This window comes from Stomoxys calcitrans, chromosome 2 (genome assembly GCF_963082655.1).
Source record: "Stomoxys calcitrans chromosome 2, idStoCalc2.1, whole genome shotgun sequence".
NCBI classification, from domain to species: domain Eukaryota; kingdom Metazoa; phylum Arthropoda; class Insecta; order Diptera; family Muscidae; genus Stomoxys; species Stomoxys calcitrans.
This window is the reverse complement of record NC_081553.1, coordinates 106,348,789-106,373,412: the sequence shown is the minus strand read 5'-3', so window position 1 is coordinate 106,373,412 and position 24,624 is coordinate 106,348,789. Positions and strand designations below refer to the sequence as shown.

The 24,624-nt window shown below is 38.2% G+C and overlaps 1 protein-coding gene across 16 annotated transcripts in view; it reads right to left on the bottom strand.

Moving 5' to 3' along the window:
* Window positions 1-24,624, bottom strand: part of LOC106081822 (protein lap4) — a 704,386-nt gene that overhangs the window by 235,873 nt on the left and 443,889 nt on the right. For 14 of the 16 annotated variants that reach the window (XM_059364098.1, XM_059364099.1, XM_059364100.1 and 11 more), the window contains 2 exons: window positions 17,470-17,649; window positions 16,942-16,971 (listed from right to left, as the gene is read on the bottom strand). In XM_059364098.1, coding sequence (XP_059220081.1) covers window positions 16,942-16,971; window positions 17,470-17,649 — 210 coding nt within the window. The remainder of the gene's footprint in view (window positions 1-16,941; window positions 16,972-17,469; window positions 17,650-24,624) is intronic. The other 2 variants (XM_059364089.1, XM_059364101.1) reach the window with 1 other exon arrangement.

Below are 24,624 nucleotides of genomic sequence, written 5' to 3'. Positions count from 1 at the left end.
GGCTTTGGGGTGTACTCTAAAGATCTAGAACTGGTCATATGGAACCACTAAGCCACCCGACCACTGCAGTGTGTATCAAGCGGAGATCCTTGCAACTAAGGAAGTGGTGGAAAGGCTAAGATGTAATGTCATTACGACGATTGGCATAAATATCTTCACCTGTTCTGGGTGCCGGGTCACAGAGATACCCCAGAGAATTTTAAAGCAGACGAGCTTTGCATGACTAGGAACTATCTTACACATTCCAGGGAAGAGACATTTTAGCTAAGGACCAGGCCCGAAGGATAACGAATCTTCACATCCGCTAATTCAGAGAGTTTCTCAAAGAAATGAGAACCTAAAGTGGGACTCCTTCTGACTGCTAGTGCGTGGCACACACACAGAAGATGTTGTATAGTCTCTTCTTCGTTGACGTCCTCACTGCTTCTGCAAAAGTCATTGCTGGCAACCTTCAGTCTGTCTGCATATTCTCCGATTAGTCAGTGACCTGTCATGAGGGACATAATGACGGGGACGTCTGTTCTAGCCAATGACAACAAAGCGGGAGTCCTCTTCAAGTCTAAAATAGGCCACAAAGTTTGGGAATGCTGACAGCCGCCTCTTTGTGACCATTTAGGACAACGAATGATAGATGGTCACAAAGAGGCGGCTGCCAGCATTCCCTAATTTTGTAGCCTATTTTAGACTTGAAGAGGTCTTCCGCTTAGTTGTCATTGGCTAGAACATACGTCCCTGTCATTGTGTCTCTTATGACAGGTCACTGACTAATCGGAAAACATGCAGGCAGACTGAAGGTTGCCAGCAACGACTTTTGCAGAAGCTGGGAGGACATCGAAGAAGAAGAGACTATAGAATATCTTCTGTGTGAGTCCCACACTGCCAGTCAGAAGGAGTTACACTTTAGGTTCGAATTTCTTTGAGAACTTGTCTGATTTAGCGGTTGTGAACATTCGCAAGTTGTTGGGCTTTCTAAAGCGATCTGGATGGTTGAACGGTAGGAACTGGAAGGCATCTTTCTACCTCTGTTCCTGTGTTATCACAATGGACGAAAACGTCTAAGTGAGTCTGATGGCAGACTGCCACTTAAACCTAACTAAACATGAAGAGCTACATTGCTTTGCTATCATTGACTAGAGTTGAAGTCATTTTCAAAGTAACCGTCAGTTTACTGTCTAATTGGAAAACTTGGTTATAGAGCTTAAGGTTTTAAGAAATCCATTCCCATGTTAATAGGCGTTTTGAAGCGATTTGGTTGCTTCAGCGGTAGGTAGGAGGGAAGGCATCTTTTTATTTTTTTCACGAGACATCACAATGGACTAAAATGTCTAAAACTAAGCAAGCCACGGTGAACAGCCTTTAATATTATCTCACAGATTTTATGAATATATTTTTTTTCTCTTGAAGATACTTAGTCCGCTTAGCCGTTCATATACACCAACAATGTTGATGACTTTTGCAACCGACTTTTGTAAAGGGTGATTTTTTTGAGGTTAGGATTTTCATGCATGAGTATTTGACAGATCACGTGGGATTTCAGACATGGTGTCAAAGAGAAAGATGCTCAGTATGCTTTGACATTTCATCATGAATAGACTTACTAACGAGCAACGCTTGCAAATCATTGAATTTTATTACCAAAATCAGTGTTCGGTTCGAAATGTGTTCATTCACCGTAACGTTGCGTCCAACAGCATCTTTGAAAAAATACGGTCCAATGAATCCACCAGCGTACAAACCACACCAAACAGTGCATTTTTCGGGATGCATGGGCAGTTCTTGAACGGCTTCTGGTTGCTCTTCACTCCAAATGCGGCAATTTTGCTTATTTACGTAGCCATTCAACCAGAAATGAGCCTCATCGCTGAACAAAATTTGTCGATAAAAAAGCGGATTTTCTGCCAACTTTTCTAGGGCCCATTCACTGAAAATGATTTGCAAGCGTTGCTCGTTAGTAAGTCTATTCATGATGAAATGTCAAAGCATACTGAGCATCTTTCTCTTTGACACCATGCCTGAAATCCCACGTGATCTGTCAAATACTAATGCATGAAAATCCTAACCTCAAAAAATTCACCCTTTATAATATTTGCCATGAAGGTGCACCACTGCGTATACGTATTGTTAACTTAACAATAATTATACGCAGTGGTGCACCCTAATGGCAAATATTATTCAAAAGTCGGTTGCAAACGTCATCAACATTGTTGGTGTATATCAACTGTATATGAATCGTAGCACATTGCTGAAAAAAAGTCAGCCAATAACCTAGATAACTCTAAGAAATGGAAAAAATGTTCTACAACGGCGGAAGGGATTAGCTTTTGGAAGCAAAATTAAAATCTCCATATTCCTAATTGGCATGTAGATTTAATTTCAAAGCACCACTTATGTGGCACTTAGTGCATTTTTTTTTTGTAACACCCAAAAGGAAGAGAGATAGACCCATTGATAAATATACCGATCGGCTCAGAATCACTTTCTGTCTGCCTGTCTGTCCGTCTGTCTGTCCATGTTAATTTGAGTGCAAACAACAGGTCGCAGTTTTCATCCGATCGCCTTCAAATTTGGTATGGGCATGTTCTTTGGTCTAGAGACGAAGCCTGTTGAAATTGGAAAAAATCGGTTCAGATTTGGGTATAGCTACCATATATTTGTTCGTCCGATTTGCAGTAATAATGCTATAAAATGGTCATTTGTTAACCAAGTCTCTTGAAATTTGGTAGGAACGATTTTCTTATGACTTTAAATATTACTGGTGAATTTTATAGAAATCTGTTCAGATTTGGATATAGCTCCCATATATATGTTCTTTCGATTTGCAGTAATATTGCAATAAAATGCTCATTTGTTAACCGATTCTCTTGAAATTTGGTGGGAAAGATTTTTTCTTGACTCTCGACATTACTGAAGAATTTCATAGAAATCGGTTCAGATTTGATAAAGCTCCCATATATATTTTCGTTCGATTTGCAGTAATAATGCTATAAAATGGTCATTTGTTAACCGATTCTCTTGAAATTTGGTAGGAAGGATTTTCTGTTGACTCTCGATACTACTGGTGAATTTCATAGAAATCGGTTCAGATTTGGATATAGCTCCCATATATATGTTCGTCCGATTTGCAATAATACATCAATAAGATGGTCATTTGTTAACCGATTCTCCCAAAATTTGGCAGGAAGGATTTTTTTATTACTCTCGATATTACTGGCAAATTTCAAAGAAATTGGTTCAGATTTAGATATAGCTCTCATATATATATCGCCAGATTTCACCCCTAGAGCCACTGCAAGCGCATTTATTGACCAATATTCCCAACATTTTGTACAACGCTTTCCTCGACGACTTCCACATTATTCACAAAGTTTGTTCGAAATCGGTTCAGATTTAGATATAGCTCCCATATATATGTTCGTCCGATTTTGAGAAATATTGCAGTAAAGTGCTAATTTGTTAACCGATTCTCTTGAAATTTGGCACGTAGGATTTTCTTATGACTCTTAATATTTCTGGTGAATTTCATAGAAATTGTATCAGATTTAGATATAGCTGTCGTTTATGTATATCGCCCGACTTTCACTTCCAAAGCCATGCAAACGCATTTATTGACCAATCTTACCAAAATTGTGCACAATGTTTTCCTCAATGACTACCAAAATATCTAAGAAGTTTGGTCAAAATTGATTTAGATTTTGATGTAGCTCCCATATATGTGTTCGTCAGATTTTGGGTAATTTGTTGTCATTTATCAACCGTAGTTATTACATTTTGAACATATTTGCTTTGCCGGAAATTTGACACAGGAGCTTTAATAACCCATCTGAAAACGTCCGTCAAGGTCCATCAAAATTGGTTCAGAATTATATATAGTTTCCCTTTTGCATTTATAGGGTAGGTGTAGGGTATTATAAATCGGCACCGCCCGACTTTTGCCTTTCCTTACCGGTTATAGCTCAAAAATATTTACTGTGTTAGCAGCAAATTACTGTTTTCCCAATTTAAAATTTGGAACATATTTGCTTTGCTCGAAATTTGATACAGGAGCTTTAATAACCCATCTAAATACGGCCGTCGAGGTCCATCAAAATTGGTTCAGAATTATACAATATATAGCCCCCTTTTGCATTTGTAGGGTAGGTGTAGGGTATTATAAAGTCGGCACCGCCCGACTTTTGCCTTTCCTTACTGGTTATAGCTCAAACATGTTTGCTGTGTTAGCATCAAATTACTGCTGTCTTATTTTCGGCAGACTTTTTGCTGTTTCAGCAAACATTTTTGCTGTTTTTACTAACAAATTTCTATGAGTGTAGTAAAACAATAATTTTTGTTTACACTTTTGACAGTAGGTGTGTTTTTATGCCAAAGTCATTAAAATCTACTTTTCTTCGCTAATTGGTCATAAAAAGTTAAGAATATGACCTCTTTTCATTTTCGTTTGTTTTCTCTTTCCAGACGAGCTCAATGATCGGAAATTTTTCTGCAATGGAAAAGGAAAGCCAGAGAGGACCCACACACAGAAACCACTATGGGACGTGTTTCGTCTTTGGTTAAAAGACTTTTCAACCTTTTGGTATGTTGATATTGCGAAAACACCTTTATGATATAAGTACCACATTACCCACGCTCAGCAACCCTGTCCGCTAGTTATTCCTTTCCCAATGCATGTGTTTGTGTAATGGCAGATTCTTTGTCTGCACAATTACACTACTCCCATAGCATACACATAAATTTGTGCACCATTTTGGAAAATAATATTGATGGCTTCGAACGCTAGACAACGGCAACGGCTCTCGCTGTTGCTCCGTGTGCCCAGGCATTGCCGAATTTTTCATTTTCAAGTTGTTTTGGCTGTTAGAGCGAAGATTATTTTACAATTTTCGTTTTGTTTTCTCTTTCGAGAGGAGCTAAATGAAAGATTTTTTTCGTTTTAACAACATAGTGGCTTAAAAAAAACTTAAATTTTTTTTCAACAATTTTTAGAAATTTTTTTAAAAAACATTGTTTTCTGACGACGCACAGTGGGCCAAATGGCAAAAAAATTGGAAATAAGTCTACAACTTTTTATCTGTTGATTTTAGCCATACAAAATGTTCTAGACATTTGTAGAGGAGGACATAGGCTTTCAGAAAAGTGCTGTTGTTGGTCCATATCTTTAATACAGGGTGAGCTACAGGGTGTGAAAGTTGACCACTTTTGACTTCTCCAAGCTTCTGGGGGCCATAACTTTTGATCTACTCAACCGATTTACATGATTTAGGACTCTAGAGAAAGAGCTTGACAAGATCTAAAAAACTTATGCATAAAGTACCATGCCATCGTGTACTGTTAAGGAGTTATGAATTGTTTAATTTTAAAATATGAAAATTTGGCCTTGGTTTTTTTCAGTGTTTTTTAAATAACTCCGTCAATTTTAAAGCTATAAACTTCATACTTCACACAAATTATGCCAGCATATGTGTGCATAAAATACAAAAGGAATCACGTGAATATCTTTGGCGGTTTAAAAATGGCATCGTTTTCAATATGAAAAATATTTTTTTTGTCAAAAAATTGCAAAATTTTTCAAAAAAGATACTCCCATTTCCTTTAAGTTTTCGCAAACTTTGGCCGTCAAAGCATTATCATTTCTTTCCATTTTCACAAAGTCGAGGTATTAAGAAAAGTTTTAAGTGCTAATTTGGCTAATTTCGATATCAAACAACACCGTTATCTTAAGACCAAAATGGCCAATTTTTTTACTAAACTTCAAAAGTTTCTCACTGGAAAAAAAGTTCCACGGGGATTTTTTCGCTTTTTTTGAACTTAAATGAAAGCTTAAAATGTTCCCAACATTTTAAGGTATGTCTCGCCATATCCTAGCCATAAATGAGATCGTAGCGATCAAAATACTGAAAAAAGTCAATTTTCAAGTAGTGCTATATTCATTGCTAAAAAACAAGTATTACGTCACATTTTATTGCAAAGATGTTAAATAAACTTTTATTTGGTAACACTTCTTCTACAAAACACAAAAAGAATCATGGAAATATCTCTATTCTATTCCATTTTATGGAACCGGCAATAAAAAAGTCAATTTTTCAAAAAAGTCGAATTTCCCAAATTTTGTTTTTGTTGTCCTAATTGCACATGACACACTATAGCCATATTTACGCAACATACCTTATCGTAAAGGAAATTTTCATACCTTTCCAACGATGTATAAAACATTTCTCAACTCGGATTCTATCTACTCTAAAATTCATTTACACTTCATTAAACTCTATATAAAAATGTCTATTTGTGAAATGGAACCTTATATGGGGCCTACACTAAAACATTGATAGATTTGCCCAGGGTTTACAATACAAATGTGTTAGAATAAAAAAAGGTCTCCTGCCAAAGTTTAAAAAAATTGGAATAAAAATATGTGTTTTAGAGCGAAAACACTTCGCATCGGCGTGCGTTTGTATAGTACCTACATCTATTTTTAATGTAAGCTGATGATTTTTGAATAAAAAGTAACCTAGAAATATACCTGCATATATATATATATTTGTGTTAAGATTTGATGCAGACAAATGTTACCTGTTTCGCTATGTCGAATTCCCAGGAAATCCACCGTATCAATGAATGTGAAAAAACCTACCCATAAAAAATTCATTGTCATTTTTTTTAACCAAATTCGAGTCCAGGTAAATAATTATAGAAGAGTAAGTAAAAAGAGGCACTTTGGACCCCTTTTTACGATTGCGTCTGATACCTGAAATGGGTCATTAATTGTGAATATATTGCATAAATATTTGAACAAAATCCAAATTTTCTTCATTATATTTTGTAGAGGCGTAAAGGACATTTATAAGTTATGGAAGTCATACTGAAGTATTCCACTCTTTCGAAAATTGTATGGGACATCAAAAATGATTCCAAATCATACACGGAGTCATTTAAGGAACTTGTTTACACTTTGGACCACATATATGGAATAAGGCTAAACAAAGACGCTTTAGACAAACTTGAAAAATTCTACAAATCATTTGAGAGAAGGTTGCCAGAATGTTCATTCGCAAAAATCAAGTTTTTCAAAATGTATGAGAAGTGGCTGAAATCGGATCTACTTATTGAAATTAAACCGCTGATTCCCGGCCGGCCTAGCAAAGCATACGACGAAGTTACGGAGAAAACCAAAAAGAAAAAACAAGAGGAACTATTGGCGGCACATCCGCCAAATTTAATAAAAGATACGTTCAAAACAGCATTGTTAAAAACACAACCAAAAAATGTTGGACGAATTGTCGATGTTTTACCATTAGCATCTCCGAAAAGGGTAAAGAGAATGGTAGAAAGTATTCCAACTCCAAAATCGACTACAGAATTCACGGAGGAAGATGCACTGGCCCTGATTTTGAACCTAGGCCTCTCAAGAAACAAATACTCAACAATGAGGAAGGCTCTTCGTGAAAAAGGATGGGGTTGTTTACCCTCAAAACATAAATTGTACAACACCAGGACGAAAATGGTGCCATCAAATATATACGTGGACGAATTAAAAGCAAGAGTGAAACTTGCTGATCTTGTTGAAAATACAGCTGTTAGAATTATTTCTAATTTTACTGAAGAACAGTTGAACACATGTAATAATTCCGAAGTGGTTTTGATCAGCAAATGGGGTTGTGATGGATCATCTGGATTTTCCGAATATAAGCAACAAACAGAAATAGATACCAACTTCGCATCAATTTTCATGGCATCATTAGTACCATTGAGAATGAGATTGTACAAGGACCAATCTTCATCATCGAAAGAAAATGCATTTCAAGATATATGGATAAATAGAACACCTGGGTCAAAATATTTATGTCGCCCAATTCGGTTTGAGTATACAAAGGAAGACCGGAACACAACACGATCTTTGGTGAACGAAATAAAGGAAGAAATTGCTGCATTACCCATGATTGTTATAAACCAATTGGGAAGAAATATAAAAGTTTCGTTTCAACTACAACTCACTATGATCGATGGAAAGGTGGCAAACGCATTAACTGGCGTTATGTCCAATTGGAGATGCAATATTTGTGGCAAGAAGAATGGGCAATTCGAGGACAAGTCTGATGAAAATTTAGTAAACGAAAATGCGCTCAATTTCGGTATTTCGCCCCTGCACTGTAGAATTCGATTCATGGAGTATTGTTTGCATTTATCGTATGACCTTAAATATCGGACTAGCCCTGGAAACCGCGATGTCTCTGCTAGAAACAACCAAGATCTTCACAAAATGAGGCAGGAAGAGAAGAATCGAATCCAGTTGGAGTTTAAACAAAAGGGACTTATAATAGATAAACCTCTTTACGGATACGGAAGCACAAATGATGGCAACTCGGCAAGGCGGTTTTTTGAGGACCCCGTATCGACATCTAAAATAACCGGTCTTGATGAACACTTGCTAAGACGATTCAAAGTGATTTTGGCTGTAATCAATAGCAAAAAGATGATAAATTCAACCAAATTTGAAGCTTATAGTAATGACACAAAAAACATTTTATCTGATTTATATTCGTGGAAAGCTTTAACACCGACAGTACATAAAGTCTTACATCATGGCAAGGAAATTGTGGAATACAACATACTTCCGTTAGGAGAACTTACAGAAGAAGCTCAGGAATCCCGTAATAGAGATGTTAAACAGTTCCGGCTTTTCAATACCCGAAAGAGCACCAAATTTAACCAAAATTATGATTTACTTCAATATTTATTGTTATCGTCTGATCCGGTACTATACAGCATCAGAACTAAATGGCTACCAAAAATATGTGACGATATAGATAAGGACGATCCCGATGCCATTCAAATTAAAGAGCTTTTAAATTTTGATACCTTAGATTATTTGGTAGAGAATAAAATCAAATAATACAAAACTAAAATGCTTTTTTATTTTGGGAGTAGCTAATATACATATAAACGCACGCCGATGCGAAGTGTTTTCGCTCTAAAACACATATTTTTATTCCAATTTTTTTAAACTTTGGCAGGAGACCTTTTTTTATTCTAACACATTTGTATTGTAAACCCTGGGCAAATCTATCAATGTTTTAGTGTAGGCCCCATATAAGGTTCCATTTCACAAATAGACATTTTTATATAGAGTTTAATGAAGTGTAAATGAATTTTAGAGTAGATAGAATCCGAGTTGAGAAATGTTTTATACATCGTTGGAAAGGTATGAAAATTTCCTTTACGATAAGGTATGTTGCGTAAATATGGCTATAGTGTGTCATGTGCAATTAGGACAACAAAAACAAAATTTGGGAAATTCGACTTTTTTGAAAAATTGACTTTTTTATTGCCGGTTCCATAAAATGGAATAGAATAGAGATATTTCCATGATTCTTTTTGTGTTTTGTAGAAGAAGTGTTACCAAATAAAAGTTTATTTAACATCTTTGCAATAAAATGTGACGTAATACTTGTTTTTTAGCAATGAATATAGCACTACTTGAAAATTGACTTTTTTCAGTATTTTGATCGCTACGATCTCATTTATGGCTAGGATATGGCGAGACATACCTTAAAATGTTGGGAACATTTTAAGCTTTCATTTAAGTTCAAAAAAAGCGAAAAAATCCCCGTGGAACTTTTTTTCCAGTGAGAAACTTTTGAAGTTTAGTAAAAAAATTGGCCATTTTGGTCTTAAGATAACGGTGTTGTTTGATATCGAAATTAGCCAAATTAGCACTTAAAACTTTTCTTAATACCTCGACTTTGTGAAAATGGAAAGAAATGATAATGCTTTGACGGCCAAAGTTTGCGAAAACTTAAAGGAAATGGGAGTATCTTTTTTGAAAAATTTTGCAATTTTTTGACAAAAAAAATATTTTTCATATTGAAAACGATGCCATTTTTAAACCGCCAAAGATATTCACGTGATTCCTTTTGTATTTTATGCACACATATGCTGGCATAATTTGTGTGAAGTATGAAGTTTATAGCTTTAAAATTGACGGAGTTATTTAAAAAACACTGAAAAAAACCAAGGCCAAATTTTCATATTTTAAAATTAAACAATTCATAACTCCTTAACAGTACACGATGGCATGGTACTTTATGCATAAGTTTTTTAGATCTTGTCAAGCTCTTTCTCTAGAGTCCTAAATCATGTAAATCGGTTGAGTAGATCAAAAGTTATGGCCCCCAGAAGCTTGGAGAAGTCAAAAGTGGTCAACTTTCACACCCTGTAGCTCACCCTGTATTAAAGATATGGACCAACAACAGCACTTTTCTGAAAGCCTATGTCCTCCTCTACAAATGTCTAGAACATTTTGTATGGCTAAAATCAACAGATAAAAAGTTGTAGACTTATTTCCAATTTTTTTGCCATTTGGCCCACTGTGCGACGTTAAATCATTTTCAAAGAATTTCATGTGATGCTGTCCACTTTATAATCCGCTGTCAACTATATATGAAATTTCATTACAATCGGACAAGAGAATCCAGGTTCAGGCGTTGGTGGGTTAGTATGCAAATAAAATAAACATCTACATGCAAAATTAAAACAATAACACAGTACAACAGCCATTTTGCGAGGGATAGAGAGTTTTAAAAGGATTTGTTGAACATTAAGGATACCTAATATCTTACAATATAATCCAGATACATCAGAGATGGGAAGAACAATCTTGGTAACATTTGAATTTAGTCTAATAGTATTCCCAGAACCACAGGATGGCTTTATAAGCGCTTTTTTTAAATCCGAAAAAATACGAGGGTTGCCTTTTATATTTCGGGAATGGACAACTCTTGTGTTACAATATGTCAACTGACATCTCTATCGTAATGCTTGACATTTCTGAGGTTATACGTACTCAGAACTTTTTGACATACGAGCGCTATTTGTGTTGTTTACAGAAACTTAAGAGGTACATCTCGCCCAAAAAATGGACTTAAATCGTTCTACATCTTTCGACGTGCATTAACTAAACAACAATGCATCGATGAACTTAATTCAATTTTTGGCGATGAAGCTCCATCAAGGACCAGTGTTTATCAATGGTATGGTGAGTTCAACCGAAGTCGTAGTTCACTCCAAGATGAATTTCGTGAAGGTCGTCCAAAATCAGTTGTTGTTAAATAAAAGCCATTGATGCTGTGCGCCAACTGATATTTCAAAATCGTCATGTGACCTATCGTGAAATTGAGACAACCTTAGGCATTAGTGAGAGCAGCAAACATTGAATAATGCATGAACATTTGACCGTCAAAAAAAATTTGTTCGCGTTGGGTTCCCTCACACAATTTGTCCATCGCTCAAAAAAAGGCTTGTGTCAATTGTTCGAAAGAAATGCTCCAAAAATACGAAACAACTGCTTTTTTGAGCACTCAAAACATCGATTTGATGAGTCATCTTCCGTATAGACCTGACTTGGCACCGAATGACTTCATTTTATTCCCTCAATTAAAAAATAAAATGAGAGGTCAATGTTTTTTGAAACCTGAAGAAGCGGATGATGCGTACAGAATGCATGTTTTGGAGATACCTCAATCACAGTGGCAAAAGTGCTTCGACAATTGGTTCAAACGCATACACAAGTGGGGAATATTTTGAAAACAATAAAAGCGATTTTTGATATTTGTTTTTGTGTTCTCTAATCCCGAAATATAAAAGGCAACCCTCGTATAAGCCTATTTACTCAAAACCATGGAACGTATTGTGGACACCATGATAAAGAGTATGACATCCAGCGAACTGTTTAAAACAAACCGCATGCCTATGTCAAGGGAGGGTCTGTGGAGACTGCTCTGCACGAGGTTGTGCATAAGATAGAAGTATCCTTCGATGCTTAGACATACACAATAGCTGTATGCATTGACATCGAGGCCCGGCAAGAGATAGCTGTCAGCACCACACAGGCTGGTCCGATCTGAGTGTTGTCCATTGCTGTCACTAGAAGCATAGCAGCGACCTACCGGGCACGTCCACAGGTTGCGGATAGTGGAATGATCCACACGAGGTAGCTGCAACTGCAGTCGCGGACAATCAGCGGTATCGCAAGGAGAGTCTTTGTGAGAAGTCGGGCGAAAAGCATAGCTGCGACCTACCGTCAACAGGTTGCGGATAGTGGAATGCTCCATTTGGGGTAGCTGCAACGGCAGTCGTGGACAATCAGCGATATCGAGCGGAGAGTCTCAGTGTCACCGGCTCTTCCACAAATACTGAGCGCCTATGATGTTCGATATGACAAGGCAGGTTATTGGCGCCTTTATATAACCAATGGCCACCCTGTAACCGCTGCGATCGGTGCTTTGGAGAATCTTGACGAGAATCGCCACCTCCACATGAAAATATGGCTACAACAGCAACAACATTGACATCGAGGGGGTTTTCAACAATGTGCGGACCGACAAATTGATCCAATTCTTAGACCAGCACCGGGTGGATCAGGTCATTAGAGACTGGATAAACCATATGCCAAGGAACAGATGGATAAATTGTGGATTCCATGACATTATTAAGAGGAAAAAAATTGCCACAGGACATGTCGCACGGGGGCATTTTATCGCCACTCTTAGGGGTGATCATCATAAATGACCTATTATGGATGATGGCTGAGGAGGAATTTGAACCTGTCTGCTAAGCAAACAATGTTCTAATACTTCTAAGGGGTAAGGATACGAACCAGCTATGCAGAGGGGCCCAAAGGGTCCTGTAGATGGCATACGACTGGGATAGACCTAAAGGTCTCAATGTTAACCCAGAAAAGACCGAAATTTGCTTCTTCACGAGGAAGACAAAGGTGGTCCTACATAATGCACCTCGTTTCCTTAATAGAACGATATTTGACAGGGTCAAATACTTAGACCGGATCTTGGAATTGGAATGTCATGTTCAGGAGCGTACCCAGAAGGCTCACAGATGTTGGGCACAACGCAGACGCGCAATAGGCTCGAAATGGGGCCTAAATCCGAGGATAGTCCACTGGCTCTACATGAGCGTGATTGGACCAATACTTACTCACGCCTCAATAGTTTGGTGGACTGCGATGGCAAAAAAAGTGCAACGTTCGGATAATACTCTGTTGTATCAGAGAACATGCTGTCTTGGCAAAGGCGGAGCGATGAGGACCACGCCCTCTAGGGCACTGGAGAGTATTCTAGTTGGATATTTAGAATAGTATCCAGTGCCCTAGTAGGCGGGGTCCTCGTCGCTCCACCTTTGCCAAGACAAAAAATTCTTTGTACCTGTTGTATTATCTTAATGTAGAGTAGGTATTGATCTAATCACGCTCCTGTAGAGCCAGTGAACTACGTCTATCCTATAGACATACAGATTTAATGTGAGGCAGCCATTGCGGCTGAGACTTAAGGCGATGGGAGAATGGTCTTACAATCGCGGTACAGTAAACTGGCCATAAGGGAATAACAACAGCACGGTAAAGTCACGTAGAGTCTTGGAGTGTAAGAAGGAGATTAACGACTTCTCTGAGAATGGCGCGATCCGCATCGTTTGGGTTTCGGGCCATAACGGAGGAAGCGGCAATAAAAGGGCAGACGTTTTGGCGGTGAAGGTCAGAGGACTGCCATCAACAAACTTGGTTGACTCGAAAGTCGATTACTGGCTTTGGTGTATGTCCATAGTGACCTAACCCAAGTTCTTAACCTTACCTAACCTAAGTTCTTTAAGGAACTCTGGTCTTTGAAAAGCTTATGAAGAATCTGACCATCCTGGCCAAATCTGAAGTTATTGTCTACTCTGATGCGATAGGATACTCCTGTTGCTATTGTAGCCATATTTGTTTGTGGCGGTAGCCATCTTCGTCAAGCTCTATAAGTGAGCCATCTCGTTCCGATCCAAGGACCGATCGCCGTGGGAACGTTATGGGCATTTGTTATTTCAATGCGCCAATAACTTCCTTTGTCATAGGCTCTCGGTATTTAAACATGTGCCGGTTCCTCCTGGTCCGAATTAAGAGCGTGGGCTGAATGCGCATGTATCACTCTGGAACAACGAAACGGTCGGCAGGACGACGAAAATCGTATAGAGAGATGCGGATAGTGAGAAGTCGAGGCTATTACTGAAAGGAATCAAGCGGGAGATAAGTAAAGCATTCCGTATCATACCAGAACACATAAGACTACGAGCTCAGTTATGCAAAATCAGTGTGGAAAGAGATAGCATGTGTAGGGAATGCATGTGGAAAAGATGATGAGACGTTGGAGCATATCCTGTCATTGCCCGACTTTCGCGGCTAACAGACACTGCCACATAGGTGGGGACACCATAGCAGACATCCACCAACAAAGATGCGTGGTATGGTAAACAATTAAGGATTTTGTAAACAGCACGGAAGTTAAATTTTCTTTTTCGAGGTTACTTTTTATACCCTCCATAGGATGGGGGTATACTAATTTCGTCATTCTGTTTGTAACACCTCGAAATATCTGTCTAAGACCCCATAAAGTGTATATATTCTTGATCGTCTTGACGTTTTAAGTCGAAATAGCCATGTCCGTCTGTCCGTCCGTCCGACCGTCCGTCCGTCTGTCCGTCCGTCCGTCTGTCTGTCCGTCCGACCGTCTGTCTGTCTGTCGAAAGCACGCTAACTTTTTAAGGAATAAAGCCAGCCGCTTGAAACTTTGCACAAATACTTCTTATTGGTGTAGGTCGGTTGGATTGTAAATGGGCTATATCGGTCCACGTTTTGATAAAGCTCCCCTATAAACCGCTCTGGGGTCTTGACTTCTTGAACCGCTAGAGGGCACAATTTTTATCCGATTTAGCTGAAATTTTGCATGAGATGTTTTGTTGTTATTTTCAACAACTGTGGTAGTTCAAATCAGTCCATAACCTGATATAGCTGTCATATCTATCTGGGGTCTTGACTTCTTGAGCGTCTAGAGTGCGGAATTCCTATCCGATTTGGCTGAAATTTTGCATGAGGTGTTTTGTTATGCCTTTCAACAGCTGTGCTAAGAAAAGTTCAAATCGATCCATAACTCCGCCGACTATATGAAAAATCCGCAATTACTTTTTGGGCAACCCAATATATATATATATAATTTACCTTATGGGGTCGCAGATCAATATTCTAAGATGTTACAGACGCAAAGATTCGATTTTTAAACCTCGCATTTTATGTTGGTAGATATAAAAGAACCTTTGATTAATCAGACATATCACATGCACATTTCGTCCATGAACATTCCACTAAGGAACAGGGGCAAACTTCTCACAAATCAATGAGTGCCGTCCGATTCAAGTTTAAGCTCAATGATAAGGGGCCTCCTTTTTATAGCCGAGTCCGAACGGCGTACCGCAGTGCGACCTCTCTTTGAAGAGAAATTTTATATGGCATAGTACCTCACAAATGTTGCCAGCATTAGGAGGGGAAAAACACCCCTGAACAATTTTTTTCTGATGGTCTTGCCAAGTTTCGAACCCAGGCGTTCAGCGTCAGAGGCGAACATGGTCTGACCAACCTCTGCGCTACGGTGGTCTCCGACATATCAGAATGAACGAAATTCATTCTCGTGCACTAGCAGCGGTAGTGAAAGTGATTCGATTTTAGATCTTTGAGCGATTGTCTAAACCACATGTCCTCAGAGAATCATCTGCTAGAGTAATATGGTCGAGGCTTTACCTTTTGGGTTATTGTTGTCATTATGTCATTACAGGAGATCATCGTGGAGAATGAACGAAATTCATTCTCGTGCACTTGCGGCGATAGTGAAAGTGATTCGATTTTAGATCTTTGAGCGATTGTCTAAACCACATGTCCTCAGAGAATCACCTGCAAAAGTAATGTGGTCGAGGCTTTAGGCCTATTAGGTTATCGCTGTCATTATCTCATTGCAGAAGATCATCGTGGAGGAAAGTTCTGATTGATTGTAGAGAAGACTCCCTGTGAATCTGGGCTGGTCAGAAACGGCTTTCAAAGCCAGGATTTACGGTTTCTGCACAAATTTTCTTTAACATTTCTTCAAAGGCTATAATAACAAACAACTTTGAAATCTCCTGACAGCCGGTTGTACGTACCGCATTGACCTAATGGAGTCCTTTATGGGCAAGGGCTGCTGCCTTAGTGTACAACACACTGCTACAACAACATCCATGAACATTTCTTCAAAGGCAACAATAACAAAACAACTTTGAAATCTCCTGACAGCCGGTTGTACGAACCGCAATGACCCAATGGAGTTCTTCATAGGCAAGGAATGCAACAACACACTGCTACAACCCCATTCATAAACACCTTAAGCGATTCTAATGCACCACATACAAAATGTGTATTTATAATGCTTACATGGGATTAGCCGATTATATGCCATTAATAGTATCTTCTTCTTCTTCATAGTTCCTCTTCTGCTATCCCCTATGGCATCACAAACTAAATGTGAATATCCATAAAATCAAATCCTCAAACTTCTTAATTGATTTACATGTGTGTGTAAGTGTTTGAAATCCATTACATTTGCATATTTAAATGAAAGCCCGCCCAAAGGCAGAAAAATGCTAATAAACCTTGCTGGCCAGCAATAAAAATAATCCTTTAAATTCATTTAGCAGATTATCAGCAAACGATTCAATTCGATTTGAATGAATGGTTTAATTGTTGCACATTAATTGATTCCCAAATAAATTGAATGCTTCAATAACAGATTTGTTCAACTCTCAAAGGTCACACCAACTTTAGTTTCGCTAAGCAGGAAGCAAAAGGGTATTATAAAAAAAATTGTCTATTAATACCGGAATTAAAGGATTAAAGCTACTTAAGTTGAGCAAAAACAAAAATCTATACAACACCAAAAACAATAAAATAAGGCACAACAAACATTTATATTAAATAGATTGATTGCTTGCGAGCATCTTTCAGCAGAAAAGGACGAAAAGCAGGTTTATACATTTCAGGGGGTGGTGGACTTGAGGGGGTAACGTAGAGGGATGATGCTCTTGTAAGGAGTCTTAAGCGCTTACCTCCACAGGTATATAGTCTACTTGTATTGTCTGTGTGTGCGTGTTTTTTTTTTTTTGTTTTTAATTCAATTTAGTTCGATTGTTTGGTTGTGTGCGGTTTTGGGTGAAAAAAGTAAAAAAGGATAACATTTTACAAACGAATTTATTGGTTCTTGTTCTTATGTTGTTCATTTCACGTTTATCAATGATAAGCAACAAAAAAAAACACAAAAACATCCCAAAAAATAAACATAAAATTAATAAAAAAAACAATCTAAAACTCTTTTTTTAAGAGTTTGGGTGTGTGTGCATATTTTTGCCATAGCATTTGTATCAAAAAAAAGGCACAAACAAAACTATATTGAACGAACATAGCCTTTCGTTTTTCTCAGAAAATCGAAAGAGGTCAAAATCATAAATCTAAATGACGCCCCTAATGTCAACATCAGGACAAGAAATACAAAAACATAAAAGGACTCAAACAAAAAGTAACCCAAAAATGACCCACAATGGCTGGTATTTAGGCAACTTGACTTCCTTCATACATACCTGGAATCCGGCTGGCAATGGATCATGCTGTATGGTCAGTTTAATATCATTGCCGGGCTTGAGTAGCTCCATTACAGCCTCTTGATGAGTGGCACGTGAGACATCGGTATCGTTCACTTTTAGGATGCGGTCGCCCATACGCAGCTTACCACATTTTGAGGCAATGCCACCAGGTACAATCTGCAAAACAAAAAGGGAAAACAAACGAATATTGAAAACACATAATCAAAAGTGAACATCATCAACAACAACAAATAAGTAAACATTACCAATAACAATAAATTTAATTTAGTTAAATAAAATGAAATTCTTTATATCAAGAACGTTTTCCTCCAGAGCAAGGGACTAAGTTTCTTTTTGCCTCATATCTTATAAAGCACCCTTTTTTGGTGACTGCTCATATGAATTGTTTATGTATGAGTTTTGTATGTACCAAGGCTTAAATGTTGAAAAATAAATTTGGAAATTCCATGCCTTTCATATACACTCACAAACATATGGGCATTTAGGTAGCGACAGGTGTCTCATCTCAACATATTTTTATATCCTCCACCATAAGATGGGGGTATACTAATTTCGTCATTCTGTTTTGTAACACCTCGAAATATGCGTCTAAGACCCCATAATATATATTCTTGATCGTCGTCACATTTTAAGTCGAACTAGTCATGTCCGCCCCTGTGCCCATCCGTCCGTCTGTCCGTCCGTCAGTCCGCCTGTCTGTCCGTCCATCTGTCCATCCGTCTGTCCATCCGTCCGTCCATCCGTCTGTCCGCCTGTCTGTCCGTCCGTCTGTCCGTCCGTCTATCCGTCCGTCTGTCCGTCCGTCTGTCCGTCCGTCTGTCTGTCTGTCTGTCCGGCCGTCTGTGCGTCCGTCTGTCTGTCCGTTCGTCCATCCGTCCGTCTGCCTGTCGAATGCAATCTAACTATTGAAGGAGTAAAGCTAGCTGCTTGAAATTTTGAACAAATACTTCTTATTAGTGTAGGTCGGTTGGGATTGTAAATGGGCCAAATCGGTCCATGTTTTGATATAGCTGACATATAAGTCGATCTAGGACCTTGACTTCTTGAGCCTCTAGAGGGCGCAGTTCTCGTCCGATTTAACTGAAATTTTGCACGTAGTGTTTTGATATCACTTTCAACAACTGTGCGAAGTATGGTCCAAATCGGTTCATAACCTGATATAGCTGTCATATAAACCGATCTTGGGTCTTGACTTCTTAAGCATCAAGAGGGCGCAATTCTCGTCCGATTTGACGGAAATTTTGAACATAGTGTTTTGATATCACTTCCAATAACTGTGCGAAGTACGGTCCAAATCGGTCCATAACCTGATATAGCTGCCATATAAACCGATCTTGGGTATTGACTTCTTGAGCCATCTGGGATCTTGACTTCTTGAGCCTCTAGAGAGCGCAATTTCCATCCGATGTGGGACAAATTTTGTACAACGGCTCCTGCCATGGCCTTCAACATACGTGTGCAATATGGTCAGAATCGATCTATAGCTTGATACAGCTCCCATATAAACCGATCTTCCGATTTTGCTTCTTGAGCCCCGAATCGGACTATAACTTGATATAGCTCCTCCTCCGTCCTTATTAATTATTTTTTGTTTGCCTAAAAACAGATACTGCGCAAAGAACTCGACAGATGCGATCATGATGGAGGGTATATAAGATTCGGCCCGGCCGAACTTAGCACGCTCTTACTTGTTTGCTATTGTCTTAGAGAGAGCCACCTTACGATGCTCGCGCATCATGTGAGTAATGGGAGAAGCACCGTGAAAAGCCCATTAAGTTCGGCCTGGTCGAGTCTTAAATACCCTCCCTAACGCCCTTTATAGGGTTATGCAGTCAAATTGATAGATCGGGTTATATGGGAGCAATAACAGGTAGTAGACCGATTTAGACTATATTTGCCACAGTTTCTGGAGATCATAGCACAACTTTACGTATAAGATTTCAGTCAAATCAGAAAAAAATTGCGCCATCTAGAGGTTCAAGAACTCATATAGGGAGATCGGTTTATATGGGAGCTATATAAAAACATGGATCCTTTTGCTTCATTTACAATTTCAACCGGCCTCCACCAACAAGAAGTATTTGTGTAAGTTTCAAGTGCCTATCCTAACTCATTCCAAAGTAGGCTAGCTTTCCGTAGAGGTCGGACACTGCTAAATTGACATTAAAATTTCAAGACGATCAAGAATATTATGTATAAAATTGAATTTAAGTTTTTTTGTTTGTCTGTTCCGTATAGACTCAAAAACGGCTGAACCGATTACCTTGATTACCTCGATTACCTTATGTAGGTTGGTCTCGAAGGAAACATAGGCTATATAAATTTTTTGATATCGAAAGGGGGACGGACCCTCCCCCTTACCCCAAAAGTACTACACAAAATAAAAATGGACCGATCGGGACAATATTTTACTCATATGAAAGGTATTCAGGAGTAGAGTACGAATTTTATATTAAAAATTAGGTCCAAGTAACTGGGGGCCGCCCCAATCCCAAAACCCCTAAAATAGGTTTTTTGGACGATCATGGCAATATGGGACTCCAATGAAAGGTGTTCGTGAGTAGATTGCCAATATGGACAGGAAGGAGAGATAGTCTTTATAATTTGTTGATTTCGGAAGGAGGCGGACCCTCCCCTGTTACCCAAAAACACCACCTAAAATCAAAAGCGGACCGATCGGGACAATATGGGTATGAAATGAAAGGTATTGGAAAATATCTAGGTACCCATCGGGCCCCGATATTCTCCCAAACAGACATATTGGTGGTTCATGTAAATATGGGCCTCTAATGAAAGGTATTCGGGAGTAGATTACGAAGGGGATCACCCTTCCTCCCAAAAATGACTTAAATGGTTAACAGATTTTCTTAAAATTATCACAGATTGTGCAAGTTTATCTGGAAGGAAACGTAGGCTATATAATTTTTAGATATCGGATGGTATCCCCCATACCCCAACAACGCCACCCAAAGCCAAAAGTGGACCGATGGTCACAATATGGTTATCAAATCAAAGGTATTGGAGACTAGAAAAGGAATATCGTATTAGAATTTTGGTCCAAGTACCCAGCAGGTCGCCCTAACCCCAAAACTCCTCTAAACAGATATATTCGGCGTTCCTATAAATATGGGACTCAAATGAGAAAAGTATTCCGCATAATTTAACAAATATGGCATAAAAAATCAGGTCCAAGTAATGGGAGGTCGCCCCACCCCCAAATACCACAAAACGGGCATATTAACCGGCCATGGCTATATGAGACTCAAATGAAAGGTATTTGGGAGTAGATTACAATATGACATTTAAATTTGCATTCAAGTCCAGGTGGCGCTTTTCCTCCTACAAATACGTCAAATAAGTTAATTGACCCATTATGATAATATGGGACTCAAATGAAAGCTATTTGGGATTAGAAACGAATTTGATATTTAATTTCGAGGCCAATGGCAATGTGGGATTCATATAAGCGATATACAGATACATGAGAATAGAGCACGATGCTGATATATTTTCAGGGCTAAGTGTTTGGGGACCACCCCACACCCCAAAACACCCATAAATCGGCATATTTACCGACCATGTCAATGTGGGGCTCTAATGAATGGTATTGAATAGTACAGCACGAAATTGATACCCAAATTCGGGACCAAGTTTCTGGGAGTTTACACCTTTCCTAAAATACCCCATAAATATTAATTATTTACTGACTATCGCAATATGGGGCTCAAATAAAGGTATTTGGGAGTAGAATACGAATCTGAAATCGAAATGTGGAACCATGTACATTGGGCACCCTTCACTAAAAAACCCCCTAAAGGGTAAAATATGAGCCTTATTGAAAAATATTTTAGATAAGAAAACTAATTTGATAATCAGTTTTGGGGCCAAGTGTTTGGGGGACGCCTCATGCTATAAACACCCCTTAAGACATTGGCAATATGGGGTTTAAATAAATGGCATATAAGAGAAGAGCACGATGCTGATATTTTTATTTTATTTATTCTAATTTATTTTAATTTATTTTATTTTATTTTATTTTAATTTTTATTGTATTTTATTTTATTTTATTTTATTTTATTTTATTTTATTTTATTTTATTTTATTTTATTTTATTTTATTTTATTTTATTTTATTTTATTCGATTCTATGTTATTTTAATTTATTTCATTTATTTTATTTTATTTTATTTTATTTTATTTTATTTTATTTTATTTTATTTTATTTTATTTTATTTTATTTTATTTTATTTTATTTTATTTTATTTTATTTTATTTTATTTTATTTTATTTTATTTTATTTTATGTGATTATACACCAATGTGCGACATTAGCTTACGCAATGAAAATGTAATTGTTTTTCTTTTACCCACATGCTGAATTATACACATACACACACACACACATGTATCTGTTAAACAACTTCTTTAAAGGTTTTTGTCGGTGTCTGAATGTATGACATTATGAACGCATTTAAGGTTCAATGTGACATGGTCTTCTATCTGCTTTATTAAGAGACATAAATTTTATTTTGTAAAAACTCATTAGTCTCGCTTGTCGCTACTGACAGTTAGCCATCCAGCCAGCCACAGGGTTTTACTTGTAAGTAACTTTGGTAAATATAAATTCTAGCAGAAAAGAACAAACTTAGGAGCTAAGAAAATCGAAAGAACAACGTTTTTAAATCGATGAAGTCAAGAGCTGGGCCCATTGATAAGTACACTGATGCCGACTTGGAATCACTTTCGCATTCGATTTAGCTATGACCGTTTGTCCGTCTTTCTGTCTGTCTACGTATATTAGTGATCAAGGTACAGTTCGGTTTTGTTATTTGATTCTGGTAATATTTTGCACAGTCACATTTTTGGTTCAAATACGAACGCTATTGATGAACGAATTCGCTTCAGATTTAGATAAAGCTCCCATATGTATTTTATCCGATATGGACTTTTAAGGCTGCATAGACATAGTTTTGGTCCGTTCTTTACAAAATTATGCATGATATCTATTTCATTTGGCGTTCCTATATGTGTGCAAAATTTCATTAAAATCGGCCTAGGTTTACTTATGGCTCCCATATATTTCTTTAAGCCATTATGTGTTTTCGAGACTGCAATATCCACAATTTAGCTCCTAAGAAAATCTTGAAAGGTTCTATTCGATATTTCAGTATATATAAAAACTTAACTTAAAAAAAACCATAGTTGTTTGAGTGTGTTGCTATCTCTGGCTTTACTTTTCCATTTGTAAAGAAAATCTCTGATCATTGAGCTCGTCTCGAAAGAGAAACAAACAAAAATTTTAAAATTTAGTGATCTTCGCCCTAACAGGCAAAAAACATGAAAATTAAAAAAATCGGCAGAGCCCGGCCGGGATTCGAACCTGGGCACACAGAGCAGCAGCGAGAGCCATTGCCGTTGTCTCAGCGTTCGAAGCCATCAATACAATTTCAACAAATGCACGGAATTATGTGTACCACGGAAGTAGTGTAATTGTCGCAGAAAAAGTCTGTCATTAGACAAAAACACATGCATTGGGAAAAAGTACACATAATAGGCAGGGTTGTCGAGCGTGGTTCATGTGGTAATTGTGTTATAGAGGCTTTTTCGCAATTAATTCGACCCAAATACAACATACTAATTCACGGCCCTTGAAGTCATCACACTTAATATGGTTGAAAAGTCTTCTAACCAAAGACGAAACGCGTCCCATAGTGGTTGATGTGTGTTACTATCTCTGGATTTCCTTTTCCATTTGCAAAGAAAATCTCTGATCATTGAGCTCGTCTCGAAAGAGAAACAAATAAAAACTTAAAGATTGACCAGATTTAGACATAGGTTTTATGTATCATAAGTAGTAGATAGACTCGGTGGTGTAGGTACTATTGAATGCCTACACCACCGGACACTCGAGCATTATAGACACTCAGTATTTATACAAGAGTCGATGCTGCCTGGCCTATCACTGAAATTCTCCGCTCGATACCGCTGATTGTCCGCGCCTGCAGTTGCAGCTAGTCCGTATGAAGCATTCCACTGTCTGCCTGGGGACGCGTCCTGTAACTCGCAGCTAAGCTTCTCGTGACACCGATTAACACCACACAAATTGGACCTCAAAGTTCCAGCCTGTGTGGTGTTGACAGCTATCTCGTGTCCACTACTTTGTGGGTATTGAAACCCGGTTTGGAATAAAGCACAAGTGTGATTTTAAACTCTCCTTTAGGGTTCTGAATTTTCTGATGGGTGTTTTAAGAGTCCATGATTACACCACTACCTAGTAGGCAACGTACCGATACCAATTGTCTGGCAGGCAACTTCTTTGCACACCATGGTGATGTGCAGATCGCAAATTGCAAATTTTACCCATGAACATTCCCCTAAGGAACAGGGGCAAACTTCTTACATATCAGTGTGTGACGTCCGATTCAAGTTTAAGCTCAATAATAAGGGGCCCCCTTTTTATAGCCGAGTCCGAACGGCGTGTCGCAGTGCGACACCTCTTTGGAGAGAAAGTTTTACATGGTCTACTAGATCACAAAAGTTGCCAGCCTTAGGAGGGGAAAACCATCACTGAAAATTTGTTTCCGATGGTCTCACCAGGATTCGAACCCAGGCGTTCAGCGTCATAGGCGGACATGCTAACCTCTGCGCTACGGTGGTGGGGTGCAAATCACCAACTTAAAACTGTAGGTCGTGGCAACCGGTTGAACAAGAAGTAAACGACTGAGCTTGAACTCTCTCTACGACTTTGGGTTTAAACCCCAGCCAGAACAGTTTCCTCCAACTGTGTCTTAAAAAATAGTCAGGTAATAGATAGAGCTCCAGGCGTTTCCTATATCTCTTAGTAGTTTAAAGATAAAAAAAAAAAAATTTGTCCACCCTGCTAATGAACTGTTACTAGAGTTGGACTCGAAAATAGACCGAAATAAGTTTCCCCAATCATTAAAATAAACTCAGGAGGACCAATGATTAAAGATCGCTTGGTATGACATGTACTTGGCCTATGGGGAAACGTTTTACTTCAATGATTTCAGTCAGCATTAGAAAGAGGACAACCATGTCTGAAAAAACCAAGCAAGTGTCAACCACATTAGTGACTCTCAAAACTATAAGCTTGAACCAAAAACTTGACAAAG